The sequence below is a fragment of the Phyllostomus hastatus genome, unplaced genomic scaffold (assembly GCF_019186645.2).
Source record: "Phyllostomus hastatus isolate PE091 unplaced genomic scaffold, TTU_PhHast_1.1 phas_contig_37, whole genome shotgun sequence".
NCBI lineage: Eukaryota > Metazoa > Chordata > Mammalia > Chiroptera > Phyllostomidae > Phyllostomus > Phyllostomus hastatus.
The window spans coordinates 7495765-7511369 of record NW_025333867.1 but is presented as its reverse complement, the minus strand read 5'-3'; the positions used below and the strand labels follow the sequence as shown (position 1 = coordinate 7511369).

The window sequence follows — 15605 nt, the reverse complement described above, 5'->3', positions numbered from 1 at the left end:
AGGTTAAGATCTCACACGAGATCACCCAGCTGAGATTCACACTCTGATTCTCTGAGTTAGAACCTCAGCCTCTGCTCAACACTCTGCCTGGCTTGTCTGCACTCTGATAAACCCAAAACCCTTGCCTTGGTCTGCAGGGCTCTGTCTGATTTGTTCTCTATCAGCTTCCTCTGATTGACTTCCCTTATAATGAGTCCCAGAATAGTAAAATTCTTCCCTGTCTCAGGGCCTCTGCACTGGCTACTGAATGCCTAGACTGCTTCTCCCCATAACTTTCCACCCATCTGGCTCCTGTCACCTCTCAAATCTCAGCTTCAGTATCACATTTTCACGTATGTCTTCTAGGACCTTGCCTAAAGTAAGCCAAGTATATCCCTTCACTCTCAATTATTCTCCATCACAACACCCTGTTCCTTTCCTTCCTCCTACTCTCCTTTGGTCGGTAACCTGTTTCTTTGGCCAGGTGCCAAGCTGCATGCTCTAGGAGGGCACAAACTCTGTTTTGTTCAATACTGTTTACCTGCATTTAGAATACTGGCTAGCACAAAATAGCTTAGACTAGCTTATACTTATCACAAGACACAATAATAAATTGGATGTTGAAGATTAGGGAAGGAGAAGCAGCAAAGATGATTTCTCTGACTCTGGTTTGAGTAACCAGAGGAACAACAGTACTGAAAGCTCAGGGAATAGAGAACAAGGAAGAGTATACACTGGGAGTAAAGGGAGAGAGAGGGAGAGAGAGAACATGAAATTAACTTGATCTTTACATAGAAGGCATCCTGGGCCATTCCACTCCCATCATCTTCCTGAACAGGCTGCAAAGGACCCTCGTTTTCCTGTGTACAGTAAAAAAGTTTTTTTAAATTTTTATTTGAAACAAATGCAGTTCAAATTTTTAAAGTAAAAGAAATAGAAGTTCATATTAATTTCTTTTAAAAAATTCTTGTTTTTCCATGCCCCTGATTTTAAGTCTGGTCCACATTATTTTCTTGAACAAAACATGTTTTTTGCTCGCTCATGCCCCTGATTTTATCTTGAAGTCAGATACTACTTTAAACAAAAAAAATCTATCCAACCTCTTTAGCACTAAAACACAACTATCACAAGAAGCAAAGCAAACATCATTGTTATAAACAACCACACAAAATAAATATATTTAAACTATATAGACAACTATAAAACAAAAGGCTTTGAATTAATGAACCTTTTAGAACAAGAATTTGTAAAATAAAATTTTAAAAGACGCATTTCAAGCCCAGTCATGAGTTTAAACTTCATGTTTCTGATTTACAGGAATTTTAAATGTGATCTAGGACTTATATTGAAATTTCAAGGACCAAATAACAGCCACCCATCCCAGAGAATTTACAAAACGGCAGTGGATTGTTACATATTTTCCTCAAAAAGTGACCCCTGGGTCTGCCATCCTGTTTTTCACAACACAGTGCAATAACAGCATCTCATCTGCTCACTTCATCCCAATAATTAATTAAGTTGGAAAGTATAACAAAAAAATATTTTTTCAATCTCTTATCAAGTTTTTTAAAAACCTAGCTTGGGCTAACAGTCCTACTTCTATATTTTCTTGCCCCCAACTCCTCAAATGTCACCATATTTTACAATATTATCGTTACTGTTTATAAGTATGAAAGATAGGGTGAAATCAAAAACCCAAACCCAAACTTTTTTTTTCCCCCTACCAGCCGTATTTTCGGCTGGGCAAACGACGAAGCAATTGAAAACAACTAATTATTGCCTTCCAAGCATTAATTCCACACTTTATCCTTCCCCCAGCGCTCTGTTAACAAGGGACCAGAGGTTCCTAAACTGGTTTGTCATCTCACTAAAAGCGTCAATAAACTCCACACAAATCTAAAGAGGTGGAAGGGCCCGAAGAGTCCCGGAGAAGGGCCAGATCCTTGGTCGCCGGGGCACAGGAATGGGAGCCAGCCCCGGGTCTCTGGGCTGGCACGCAGGGTTCCGCGCCGAGAGCGGGACGGACCACGCAAGAAGGAGGCCAGAGATGAACGGGTGCCCAGCCCTCCCAGTGTCACTCACGTCCCGCATCCCAAGGCTCCTAGCCGGCGCCGCACTCCACTTCCCGCGATGCCGCGCGCCCGGAGAGGCCGGATGGGTCTTGGATTCCAATCTTTGTCAGGAGTCTAATTGCTGAATTCGCCCCCGAAATCCACTAGAATCCAGTATTTGAGACGGAAGGTACGCTTGCAAGCAACTAGCAACCCTGGTCTGGCCACCAGGACTCAGGCACATAGTTCAAGAGATTACTCAAAGCATGTAAACAACGTCATTTAAACGTTGTACCTCTGCAAATTTCTACACTGATGGGTGTCCCCTTTGAGTCAGCAGGCAGTTTTCTCTCCATCTTTAACAGCTGTTGAGCTGTTTTTGGTCTATTAATAGTAATATAGACTAAAGCTGAACTTTTACCACAAGAACCAGATTGTACCTGACATCTGAGTGTATTCCCGATACCACAAAAGGAAGTGTAAAAAAAAAAAACCCAAAATAAAAACAAACACAAAACCTTGCTGTACTCAGTCAAAATAAAACCAAAACAAGCAAACAAATATTTTCATCCAGTTTGTTTTCTGCCCACGTCCTTTAGCAGGACACGAATGTGTACTAACCACCAGGGCAAGTGGCCTGTTACGATAACACCGTGGCAGCAAAAATAATTTGGACTAGTGTTTTCTTTAAAAAAAAAAATGACCCCTCAAATCCAAACATTCCTTGTGTAAACATCAACTTGAATTATAACTAGATGCTAAGGGTATTTCATGTTATGACATTTACAGAAGATATTTGTTTACATCCAAGCAAAACATAATATAATCAGAATCTCAGCTGGTTGGTTCAGGACTGTGTATGCACCTCCAGTTCATTCCAAATACTTATTTCAAAGCTCATCATTTCCTGGCACATATGATGTAAATATACTTCCTTAATTTACCTATATTAATCTCAACCTAGCAAATCCAAAGCCTTCTTCCTTACCTTTGAATTAATTGGCTTTTATAATATCAAAATAGTAATTAAGGAAGAGCCAGTCTTGAATATAAAGTGTTCTGAATCAGTGCAAATATTAGTGAAGGAAAGAATTGAAGCATAATAAAAAATAATCAAAATATAGTTTAAATACATTTTAGGAAATATAACAATGTAATAAATACCATATAATAAAATTATTAGATTTTAAAACTTTATATTCCATTATTTTCAGGTTTTTCAGGAAAAATATATCCTCCCAAACAATATGGTTGTTAATTCATTCAAATTTTCAGGAGAAATTAAAAATAATATAATAAAGAACACCTCCATTTATTTATTTTTATCTTTTTTATATTTTCACTTTGATTCGTTTCACTAATGTATTTTACCCAAATTTTAGGGCAATTTATAACATGTATATTTTAATTCTTCTCAAATTAATATGGTGGAGACTGTATGACATTTCTTTGGACACCAGAATCCATTTAGAAAAAAAGGATATGAGTAATTGATTTGGCTTTAATGTTAAAAATTGAATTTCTTTATGTTTTTGAAGGATATAACTCTAAGAGTATTCCAAAACTATAGAGACACGAAGTATTCTAAAAATGTTTACAAGACTAGAAATTAATATGCATTCTGAGATGTTACTTTAAATTATTTTTGAAGTTATACTAAAATTGTTTAAAGTATATATTGTTACACTATCAAATTAACAAAATAGCTATTTAAAAAATAAAATGTCAAATATTTTAACTTCTAAAAGACAAAACAGCATAAAAAGCAATTGAATAAAAGGGTTGCAATGGCCTTCGGCAATCAGTTAGTAGATAAAAGTCTGAGGACAGAACCAGTGGGTGAAGAGTGGATACTCTGTTCCTTCCCTCCCAGAACTTCCTGAGGACCATGTGAGAGTGATTTTAATCACAAACCCAGACCAATACGACCTTTCAGGTAACAAGACCTGTGGGGCAGAGGAGACTTGGGAGGCGTATCCCAGCTTGAATCTAGAGAAAGAAGGTAAGTCATGGAAATGCCCATTTCCTGTCTCGTCACGAGAGTTCTCTTCCAATCAGCTGCCAATGGCCGGCGGCTCTGAAAAGCACTTCACGCCTGAGAGTGCCCTTGACCCAGGAGGTTAAGAGGATCAGGAGCATAGATGGTTATTCGGGTAGTGGGTTTTTCCTCTGCTTCTTCCCGCTTTTCGCCAAAGATAAGACTAATACTGCAAGAAGTGCTGGCCTGGGTGCCCTCCCAGCTGGGTCCCACGCGGAATTAGTCCCTGTGCTGGGCGTGCGCTCGGAGATTCCAAGCGCCAGTCTCGGTGCGCGGGTCGCAGGGTTTAGAGGAGTGTAGGTTTGGAGAATTCTCCTCCAACGGAGATGGCCTTCAGTGGCTGGCTCTTCTCTGGCTAGGGCTGGGAACAGAAGCACGCCCCCCACAAAACAGAATAAATTCCGGGAACCCATCTTCTCTCCACCCAACATGAACAATGAGCGACTTAAGTCACTTCAAACGTTTTTCTTTTATTGGACGCCTCCAGGTACTGGAATCACTCTAATGAGGCGGAATAACAGACGAAGGGTTGATTTCAACCTTGAGGAGCCCACCGCGAGCCCCCTCACCTGTCTACGGCAGCCTCCAGAAAAGCCTCCCGAGATGGAATAGGGGTAAATATGATTTTGTCTTGTATGTCCACGACAATACCAATAAGGTTTTTTTTTAGGGTTGTGTCAGGTGGATGGCGACTGAAAACTCGCTGAGCCCCAATCCCTCATTTAAGCAGATAGGGAAACTGGTTCAGAGGGAGCCAAGGCAACAGAGATAGCTACGGGTTCTGCAGGAGCTCCTGCGCCTGGGGCCGCAGAATTCACCTTCTTCCTCTTCCTCCACCTACCCCTAGCTAGTCTTCCCTCACCCTTTCCAGGTTCACGTTTCAAGACTATCTTCCCACTGGGCCGGTCGCTCCTCAACCCCACGGAACATGTGTACACCTAGGCCCGCGAGCCCACAGGGACCTCTGGCATGCTCTCGCTCGGACGTCAGCCTGGCACCCTTCTCCGCCCCCCCCCCCCCCCCCCAAACAAGCACAACTCCCAGACACGGACACCAGCTGCTGCAAAAGACTAGAGTAGAGGCCCAAAGAGTGCCGGCACCAACCCGGAGAGCGTGGGCAGAGTCACTCAGACTGGGGTGCACGGCGAACTACCGCTCCGAAGCGACCTGTGAATTGAGCATTGGCTCTCAAGGGATGACTCAAAAGCCTCTTGTCTAAAAAGCTGCCATCTAAACCCAATCCGAAACCCCAGAGGCAGGGCGAGGTTAGAAAAAAAATAATTTCCATTTAAATGAAGTATTCCAACATCCATACCCCCACCCTCGCCCCTTAACATCTAGGCCTCAGTTTTCTGTCACCCAAGGGCTCAGGTCAACCTTCCCCTCTGTTCCTAGTTCTGTAGGGGAGAGGGAGCTGGAGAGGGAGCCTTGCAGGTGCGGGGAGTGTGGGAGCTGGAGAGGGAGCGAGGAAAGGCGGAGCAGGGGGAGGTGAATCTTTATAAGTGTGCGGACAGCTGCCTGGCGCCTTCAGCACCGCAGCCTGAACAGGGCTCCGCCAGGGTCTTTAATCCCTGTGGATTTCCTAATTCTCTCTCTCTCTCTTTCTCTCTCCCTCCCTGTTCACTACTTTCTTTTAAAAGACGGGGAGGAAATCACCTGGCGCACTTCTAGATTTATTTTCCTCTTCTATCTTTCAGAATCCTTGCCGGAAACCACTAACAAAGTGGGCAGATGCCGACCGGAGAGAGGCAGAAGGCGGACTGTGTGCGCTCCTATGGGATGAAGCTCAGTTGGGACATCAACGACCCGCAGATGCCGCAGGTGTGTGATAACCGGCGTGAGCACACAAGTGGTGCTGTCCAAAGAAGGAGGGTGGCATTCAAGTCCTTGCAGAGACTGTGGACAGAGGGCATGCGCCCGCGCCAACAAAGGGATGAGAGTCCTCAAGTGTAAATGGACTCTACAATGGGCAAAGTTGGGTTTAGAGGTGTATCTTCACCCAGCTCTTTCTTCGAGCCTGTCGGAAAACACTGAAAGCAGTGGAAACTTTCAGTCAGGCTCCAAGTTTCCAATCCTCTGGAAGGGGACGACTGGTCCCTTACTGTGCTTAACTGAGGCAGAAATCAAGCAATTCTCTCCTTAACTGTTCTTTGTAATCCCTGAAAAAGGTAGGGGATGTAGCCAAGGTAGATACTACTGCTTCTCATGCAGCAAAACTGTGAGACAGGCTGTACTCTTGGAGATGGTGATGGAAATCTTAAACAAATAGCATGATTTAGGATTTAGGCAAGTTATTCAGATGCCCTGGGATACCTGGATGAAGCACAGCTCCTAGCAAACTGTACTGTCATGCTAACCAAGACTTTGGTGACTAGAGGGCTGGAGTCTGGATTTTGGACATAACATGACAAGAAAATCATTTTCTTTATGACAAGAAAATTTCTGTCCTTTTAGGGTGGATTTGTTTTGTTTTGTTTTGTTTTAATGGAACAAAGTGGTTTAAAGCCAAATCCAGGGAATTTATGCTTTGTTATACTGGTTTGGGGCAAAAACTGAGGAGTGACTTTAAAGTTCTGGGTCCTGTAATAACTTTCAAGTTCTGGAGAGAGCATGGGAATGACTTCCCAAGCAATGGCAAGTGTTGTGGCACTGGAATGAGAGGCTTTTCCTTTGCTCAGGAGCTACTATGCACCAGACATATGCTCACATGGATAGCAGTTAATTAGCAAAGTTGTGTAACCTCTCAAAGAGATCATGTTGTTTTGGATGTCATTTTTGTAGAAAGTTTGTTTTATTTGTTTGTTTTAAAGTTCGCCTACTTTACAGCCACACTACCATTTTTGTAAAAGTGGACCACAGTACAATGAGGGCATCTCATTCATTCTCACTGACTTTAGTCCACATAAATCTTCATAGAAAAAAATCTAATTTTGCATTTTAGAAAAGAGCCACATCCAAGTAATGAAAAGATGACTTCTTTCAAGCATTTTCTAGACTTCCTATGTAAATGTGAGTAATTTTTCCTTTTGGAGACTAGTTCTTAAGCAGGGAGTTTGTGTGGCATCTCAAAAGGGGCAGATGCACTGGGCTGAATAAAGAGAACTGGAAAAACTTAGGCTTCTAGCCCTGTTTTGATTAATTGAAGGAAATAGAGCTAAACTGGCTGTATGACCTTGAGATAGTTACTGAGTTTGCCTGTCTCAGCCTACTCACCTGTCATCAAGGTGCAAGACTAGATAACAATCTTAAGCTCTGGGCATTCGTGTTTAGTGTGTCCATGCTTGTCCGTGTGTGAGTGTGTGCGCTCACACATACCCACACATTAGAGAAAATGAAACCCAATCCTGGAGTCCTCCATTCTTGTTTTGACTTAAAAACACTGTCTCTGTGGCCTAATTTTTGGTGTCATTACTTTAGTAGCTGGTGTGAGACGTGGGGGCCTTGTCTGTACACTTACAGAGCAGTGCTAAAAAATAGTCTGTTATGGAAAATTGTCAATTTGTTACTAAGCTCTTTAAATTGTAATATTCACTTTGACAACAAAGATATCAGCATTTAGTATAAACTTAGAGTTGATAGCACATCATTATATATTTCATTTGTGACTGACCTTAAGTCAATCTATTAATTTTTTGTCAACTATAATATTTCTAGAAAAGATAATAGTGCCTATTAATAATGATTTCAACAATACCCCTGTGGTTTTGGAAACAAAATTGTCCAACTACCTATTACTGTGAAACTGTACAATGCTTATGATGTACACAAGTCCAAACTGTCCAACTGAGAATACTTTTGCTTTGCAAATGTTGCATCTAATTTTCTTGGGGTGGTGGAAGGGAGAGAATTTGCAAATGTCTTATTACTATGATAATGCAGATAATGTCTGCACCTCCATCATGCCAGCGAAGCCGGTGGGGCCTGGCTGCCACAGCCTTCTGTTTAAATCCCAGCTATGCCACTGTAGAAGGTTCTCTCTCTAACTTCCATTTCCTTATCTACTAAATAAGAGTAACGATGCCTGTCATGCAACTCTGCTGTGAGGATTGTACATATGACATAATGTGGCTTTGGGGACCTTACTATCTCTGTCCCAAACACCCAATTCCACATGGTAGTATGGAAACAACCACGGACAACACATAGACAAATGAACATGGCCATATCACAATAAAACTTTACTTATGGGTACTGAAATTTGAATTTCATGTAATTTTCATGTCAAAAAAATAACTAAAATTTTTTAATTATATAAAAATATAATTAAAAGTCATTCTTAGCTTGTAGGCTATAGTAAAACCTGTGGCCCACAGTCCCTTGTTTACTGAACCCTGTCCCAGGTACTCTTTAGAGAGGGGTCAGTAAGTGCTAATTAAAGGGTAATTTTATATTAAACTTATATATAAGAATAACATTGCAATATAAGTAATGCATAATATGGACAAAGAGCACCAAACATGAACAGTAAAGCAGTGATCAGCATTTTAGATATAACTTATTATTGGAGCCATGTGGCTCTTGGTTGAGAATGACAATTCCTGTTGCTCTAGGTAGAGGTCTCGTTCTCCGTGCCGGGGTTTACCTTGATGCTTAGGCCCTTCATTGCAATGCTCTTGTAAACATGGAGAGCTAAGTCAGGAGGAAGAGGGAAGCTGTTCTCGCCTCTCTGTTATCACTCTGGGTATCACTACTGAAGTGACTGAGAGGTTTGGGAGAGAGCCGAGAGCATTTGAAGAAAAAGTGCTGTGTTGAAGTAAAGCTATTTACAGGCTCAACTGCATGTCAGTGAGAGAGCATCCCAATCACTTTTTGCCCTGGCACTTTGATACTTAATCTGAAAATGTTTTCAACATTGAAGCGCACAAGAAGTGTTATAATATGGTGATAAGGAAAACAGGCTCTGGAGTCAAACTGCTAGGGCTCAAATCCTAGAGCTAGGTCTTACTAGCTGTGTGACTTTGGGCAAGTCAGTTAACATCTCTGGCATCCACTTCTTATTAGGCAAAATGGGCATAATAATATCACCTATTATTATTATCACCTAGTCTGTGTGTTATGAAGTGTAGATGAATTGATATGTGTACAGCCTTCAGATGATAAGTACTATATTAACAGCAGTTAGGCCAACTGTCAGAAAGGCATTACAGATCGGAAGAATCACATTTTGCAATGGCTTAGTTTCTGAGTTTTGCAACATTTCTGGATCTAAAACGGGCCAATTTTTATCCTATTGTCCTTGAGAAAATTATGAATTCAATGTGTTGGGTTTGGTCTTGATGAACTTGACTGCCCTTCCTTTTGTGCGCCTTTCCAGGAGCCAGCCCACTTCGACCACTTCTGCGAGTGGCCAGATGGCTACGTGCGCTTTGTCTATCGCAGCGATGAGAAGAAGGCACAGCGCCACCTGAGTGGCTGGGCCATGCGCAACACCAACAACCACAATGGCCACATCCTCAAGAAGTCCTGCCTGGGCGTGGTGGTGTGTGTGCAGGCCTGTGTCCTGCCAGATGGCTCCCGCCTGCAGCTTCGGCCTGCCATCTGCGACAAGGCGCGGCTAAAGCAGCAGAGTGAGGCGTGGGCCTGGGGTGGGGCAGCCCTGCAATCCTGAGTTCCCTCTATCCAACTAATTTACCTTTTCTTCCTTCAAAGGAGTCTGGGGTCAGGGATGTTATTAATATTTTTTCCTTCTGTCTTTGTAGAGAGAGCATGCCCAAACTGCCATTCTGCTTTGGAACTGATTCCCTGTCGAGGGCACAGCGGCTACCCTGTAACCAACTTCTGGAGGCTTGAGGGCAACGCCATATTTTTTCAGGTGGCTGGGGTGACACCACCATTTGTGATGTATATTCTCATCACATAGTAGGCACTAAACCACCTGGAATATGCCTTAAGAACTCTAGACCAAACCAAATCCAGCTCTAGTGGCCAGAAAGAGGTGCTGGGCCCCCCAGGGCCTTTCCAGGCTCCTAGGATAATTAGTGTGCTCCTTACTGTGAAAGGAAGTAATATGCTCTGGAAGTGTGAGAGATCACGAACCATGTAGTAGTTATAGTTTATTTATTATGGTGAAAGGACTGTTAGATAATCTTTTAAGATGTCTATTATTGATGCTAGTATATTAGTTCAAGAATTTTTTTTCCCTGTCAGTTTGGAAAAGACAAATAACAACTTGGGACCTTGGGAAAGAGAATTTTTGACCAACATTGCCATCTTCCTTATGTAGGCCAAGGGAGTTCATGATCACCCACGACCAGAAAGTAAATCAGAGACGGAAGCTAGGAGAAGTGCCATCAAGAGACAAATGGCCTCTTTCTACCAACCCCAGAGAAAGAGAATTCGAGAACCAGAGGTAATGGGGAGCTGACATTACACTCTGGTCTGTGTTTACACTGCATATTACCATAATATACAGTGGTATATTGTGTGTATATTACACTGTATATTACCACAACATACAGTGGTAATTATGTAAAACATTAATGTCATGCATTAATTAGAAAGATTTGATTATCTGTGAAAATTATATCTCTCCAACAAAGTGTCATTGAATCAACATTTTGGTTAGTCTTTTTAATTTTATCTTCTTTTCAGAAAAAAAAAAAGCGAACTTTCTGCAGTCAATAATATAGTGAGAATGTATGCTGACATCCTGATATAAGGGCAGTTAGGCAGGAGAGGATCCAGTGGTTCCAAAGAAAGAAATGTGCATACCAAGAGTGAGTTAACATTCATCCTTGAGAGAGTCCTTTACACTATGTACATAGAACAGATCAAATTTGTTTGTGCAACTTGATCCAGTTTAGCTTTTGATCCAGAGCATGCCAAGCAGTCAGAGTGTTAGTCTGAGGATAAGAGAAACTGACATTGTCTGAGTACTTTCTATGTACCAGGCACATAAGGTCTCAAGTTTCACACCTGAAATGTTGTGAAAGGCTTGGAGGTTACTATTATTGAGCCCCATTTTAAAAATTAGGAATCTGAGACTCACAGAGGTTAAGTAATTTGTTCAATTAATGAGGAACGGAGTCAGGATTTGAACCCTGGTCTGTGTCAGACTCCAGAGTCTCCGCTTTTATGAACATACTACAGCAAATGGTCTGTACTCCCCTATAATTTGACACTCAGACTCATCCTGCCTGGCTGCTGTCAACTCCTCTCTGTAGCAGTGTCTTATTCATGGCTGAGCAAGCTCAAGTTGAGCAAGCTCAAGTTATGCAACCACTGGCCCATGTGCCCAAATCATGTACCTGAGCTGTGCAGTGCTCACAACACAGAACCCCCCAATTGGAAGTTTATTTTCATTTGGTTGGTTGGCTTCTGTTACAGGTGAGAGTATCCATGCAATTTGCATTTTGTTTACAAATAAAAATTTATATCACTTTTTAGGCAGGAAAGGATCAAGACAACAGTGGACATTTCAACAACATACCTGCTCTGGAAAATACAGAAGAACATGATATAATTACTGACACTGGCTTTCCAATGGTAGGGCAGTCTTGTGTTTCCTGCTCAAACTCTGATACTTACAAGGCTACCTGTGACTTAGCCACCTTTCAAGGAGATGTAATGCTACCCTTTCAGAAATATCCAAACCCAAGAATCTATTTGCCTAAGCCACCTTGCAGCTACGAATTAACAGGTCCTGATTATGCAAATATAAGCCCATATTCCAGCAATAACACTAATGAATCAGACTGGGTTCATCTGAATGCACTACAATATAACATCAAGTCATATAGCAGCTTCCAGAGAAGCTGTGATTTCACCAGTAAACAACATGGCTGGAAACCAGCACTTGGAAAACCTTGCCTTGGGGAGAGGACTGACCCTAGGCAGTTCCCAGCCATAGCCAATCGCCCCTACTATAACCCTGAGCTTCCCTGCAGGTACCTCACCACTCCCCCACCAGGTGCTCCCTCCCTACAGACCGTGATCACCACCACCACTAAAGTGTCCTACCAGGCCTACCAGCCCCCTGCTCTGAAATACTGCGACAACGTGCGGGAAGCTAAGAGCCTTTCAGCCTATAACTATGCTTCTGAAAACACCCCAATATCCATCTATCCAGAAGCCTTGGACCTTCCAGCTGCAGTCACCAGGGCAGCCTCTCCTTCAATGTCATTTTCTTTGAAAATTCCAGGAGATTGCAGGGCCATCAGACCTACTGTGGCTTTTCCTCAAGAATCAGCTGCCTCCAGAACAGACAAAGCAGAGAACTGGGATGTGTGTGCATCTGGAATGGGGTCTACACTCAGTTATTCAGATCGAGTTAGCCCATTGTTTAGCTATGACAATGAGGACTTTTAAACAGCAAACCTGGCACGACATAATATTGGTGTCCATGCCTGCAACGGAACATGAAAAGGCAACTGTCTCCTGTTGAGTTGGAATATTTATGTAGTATATGTTTAAACCCACTACACTCACAGAATTAGGTCTGGAATGTGACTCTCCTAAATGAACCTAGTTCTCATTCTAAGCCTTCTTCCATTAGGCCATATTAGGGAATCTTATATCAAGCTCTTTAGATTACGGAATCTAAAGATTTCACAAATCTTTATTTGGCATTTTGAGGTTGTCAAATAGTTTCAGGAAGAAATCTTTACACACTTACCACCTGAGTCACTTTTTTTTTCTATGTTTCAATACTTTAATAGGAACTGAGTTGCTTGGCTCAAAATCTGAGTTAGTGCTTAAGATTTTTATTTAGCATGTAAAGCCTGTTAAAATAGTTTCAGGAAGTAATTTTGGTCATTTTAACTCCAAAGTATATATCTACAGGTTTTTTAAAAATCTATATTAGCCCTGGCTGATGTGACTCAGTGGATTGAGCACCAGCTTGTGAACCAAAGGGTTGCTGGTTCAATTCCCAGTCAGAGCACATTCCTGGATTTCAGGCCAGGTACCCCAGCTGGGGTTATGTGAGAGGCAACCACAAATTGATGTTTCTCCCCCTCTCTTTCTCCCTCCCTTCCCCTCTGTCTAAAAATAAGTAAAATCTTTTTTAAAAAACCTACGTTATTGCAATGATAAAATGCAGTTGTTTTCAAGAAAATTTTGTTTTCCACTGTCAGCTAAATAGTTCTTATTAATATTGATGATTGTTTTCATAACATATACAGCTTAACAATGATGTGCCCTTAATGGATTATTACCATACTATCATATTAAAATTAGAATTGAGATGTTTTATTCAAATATAGCTTTACCATTTCTTTGTTACTTCTCACAAATATTAATTGATAATGTTGTTCAGTTAATATAGTAAGTTGTAAAGTAATATAGCTGATGCTTAAGTTACATCACAACAGAAATACAGACAGAAATTGTTCATATTATAACCTCAAAAATAGTTGTTATAATAGATTAAAACATATTAGTATATTTAACACTTTTATAATTTATTCATTTTTGCACCTTTTGACCCCTGTTAAGAGAAAAATTAAAGTGGAATGAACATGGCTATGAGAGTCACTTCAACTAGAGTGAGGAGGCTATTAGGGAAGTGAGCCCTAGTATGTCACTTTTCCTTTATCCAGTCATCTGTTGGCAAATGCTTAGGTTGTTTCCATGGTTCAGTTATTGTAAATAATGCCACAATCAACATAGGGTAGGGTGCACATAACTTCTCAAATTAGTGTTTTCATTTTCTTTGTATAAACACCCAGAAGTAGAGTTGCTTTACCATGTGGTACAGTAGTTCCATGTTTCATCTTTTGAAGGAACTGCATACTGTTTCCATAGCAATTTTACCAATTTTCATTAACACCAACAGTGCACAAGTGTTCTCTTACATCCTTGCCCACATTTGTTATATTGCCCTTTTGATAATGGCCATTTTTTAATATATTTTATTGATTATGCTGTTACAGTTGTCCCATTTCCCCCCTTCACGCCCCTCCACCCTGTACACCCTCTCCTACCCACTCCCCCCCTTTAGTTCATGTCCATGTGTAATACTTATAAGTTCTTTAGCTTCTATATTTCCCATACTATTCTTACCCTCCCCCTGTCTATTTTCTACCCACAATCTATGCTACTTATTCTCTGTACCTTTTCCCCCTCTCTCCTCCTCCCACTCCCCTGTTGCTAATCCTCCATTTCTGTGGTTCTGTTCGTGTTCTAGTTGTTTGCTTAGTTTCTTTTGGTTTTGCTTTAGGTGTGGTTGTTAATAATTGTGAGTTTGATGTCCTTTTACTATACATGTTTTTTTTTAATCTTCTTTTCTTAGGTAAGTCCCTTTAACGTTTCATACAATAAGGGCTTGGTGATGATGAACTCCTATAACTTGACCTTATCTGGGAAGCACTTTCTCTGCCCTTCCATTCTAAATGAAAGCTTTGCTGGATAGAGTAATCTGGGATATAGGTCCTTGTCTTTCATGACTTGGAATACTTCTTTCCAGCCCCTTCTTGCCTGTAAGGTCTCTTTTGAGAAATCAGCTGACAGTCTGATGGGAACTCCTTTGTAGGTTACTGTCCCCTTATCTCTTGCTGCTTCTAGGATTCTCCTTCATTTTTACCTTGGCTAATGTAATTATGATGTGCCTTGGTGTGTTTCTTCTTGGGTCCAGCTTCTTTGGGACTCTCTGAGCTTCCTGGACTTCCTGGAAGTCTATTTCCTTTACCAGAATGAGGAAGTTCTCCTTTATTATTTGTTCAAATATGTTTTCAATCTGTTGCTCTACCTCTTTCCCTTCTGGTACCCCTATAATTCGGATGTTGGAATGTTTAAAGATGTCCTGGAGCTTCCTAAGCTTCTCCTCATTTTTTTAAATTCTTATTTCTCCATTCTTTCCTGTTTGGTTGTTTCTTTCTTCCTTCTGGTCCACTCTATTGTTTTGAATCCCAGTTTCCTTCCTATCACTATTGGTTCCCTGTGCATTTTCCTTCATTTCTTTTATGGTAACCTGCATTTGTTCATCTAATTTGTGACGAAAATCAACCAATTCTGTGAGCTTCCTGATCACCAGTGTTTTGAACTGTGCATCTGATAGGTTAGCTATCTCTTGGTTGCTCAAAAGGATGAGTTCTGGGGCACTGATTTGTTCTGTTTGAGCCATCTCTCTCTTTTTTTTTTTTTTGGTCTGGTCACTGCTGTTATGGTGAGGGGTGGAGCCTTAGGTGTTCTCCGGGGCTGGGCACCCTAGTCGCTAGATTATGACGTTGTGTGTGAGGGTGGGGTCAAGAGGGAACAATGGTGGTAGTTTCATTCTCCGTGGGACCTCAGTCCCTTCCCTGGGATCCTGGGTTGTGCGCTCTGCCCTACTCCACAATCGCCGCCTCACTGGGTCTGCCAGCTGCCACTTGTGTACTCAGGGTCCACCCACTGCGATCTTGTGCACTCCAGATGCCTTATGTGCTCCCGGTTGCCTTATGCGCCCAATTCTCCCTGTTCTCCAAGCCTGGCTGCTTGTCTCCACCCCTGTTACCGGTCTGGATGAACAGGTCTATTTCAACTTCTTGGCTGTCTGACTTCCATTCAGATAAATTTTCTGTTGGTTCTGGGTATTATTCTGCCTCTAAATTGTTGTTCCA

General features: G+C 41.6%; 2 protein-coding genes across 2 annotated transcripts in view; one reads left to right on the top strand and one right to left on the bottom strand.

The window, feature by feature from the left end:
* Positions 1-2070, bottom strand: part of SYCP2L (synaptonemal complex protein 2 like) — a 69771-nt gene extending 67701 nt beyond the window's left edge. Inside the window, exons 1-2 of the mRNA XM_045841666.1 lie at positions 1894-2070; positions 771-839 (exon numbers count right to left, since the gene is read on the bottom strand). Of these exons, the coding sequence (XP_045697622.1) occupies positions 771-839; positions 1894-2070 (246 nt within the window). The remainder of the gene's footprint in view (positions 1-770; positions 840-1893) is intronic.
* Positions 2071-5799: 3729 nt separating this feature from the next.
* On the top strand, positions 5800-12375 carry GCM2 (glial cells missing transcription factor 2). Its single transcript, XM_045841622.1, has 5 exons — positions 5800-5889; positions 9383-9635; positions 9768-9880; positions 10292-10417; positions 11455-12375. The coding sequence occupies exons 1-5, from the start codon at positions 5800-5802 to the stop codon at positions 12373-12375; spliced, it is 1503 nt and encodes a 500-aa protein (XP_045697578.1).
* The last annotated feature ends 3230 nt before the right edge of the window (positions 12376-15605 follow it).

What these genes read in the sequence shown, in the direction of transcription:
- GCM2 (XM_045841622.1), top strand. Translation starts at nt 5,800, where the DNA reads ATGCCGACCGGAGAGAGGCAGAAGGCGGACTGTGTGCGCTCCTATGGG. An exon ending in ACGACCCGCAGATGCCGCAG is followed by an intron (nt 5,890 to 9,382) that starts GTGTGTGATAAC and finishes GCGCCTTTCCAG; the next exon opens with GAGCCAGCCCACTTCGACCA. An exon ending in GCAACGCCATATTTTTTCAG is followed by an intron (nt 9,881 to 10,291) that starts GTGGCTGGGGTG and finishes TTCCTTATGTAG; the next exon opens with GCCAAGGGAGTTCATGATCA.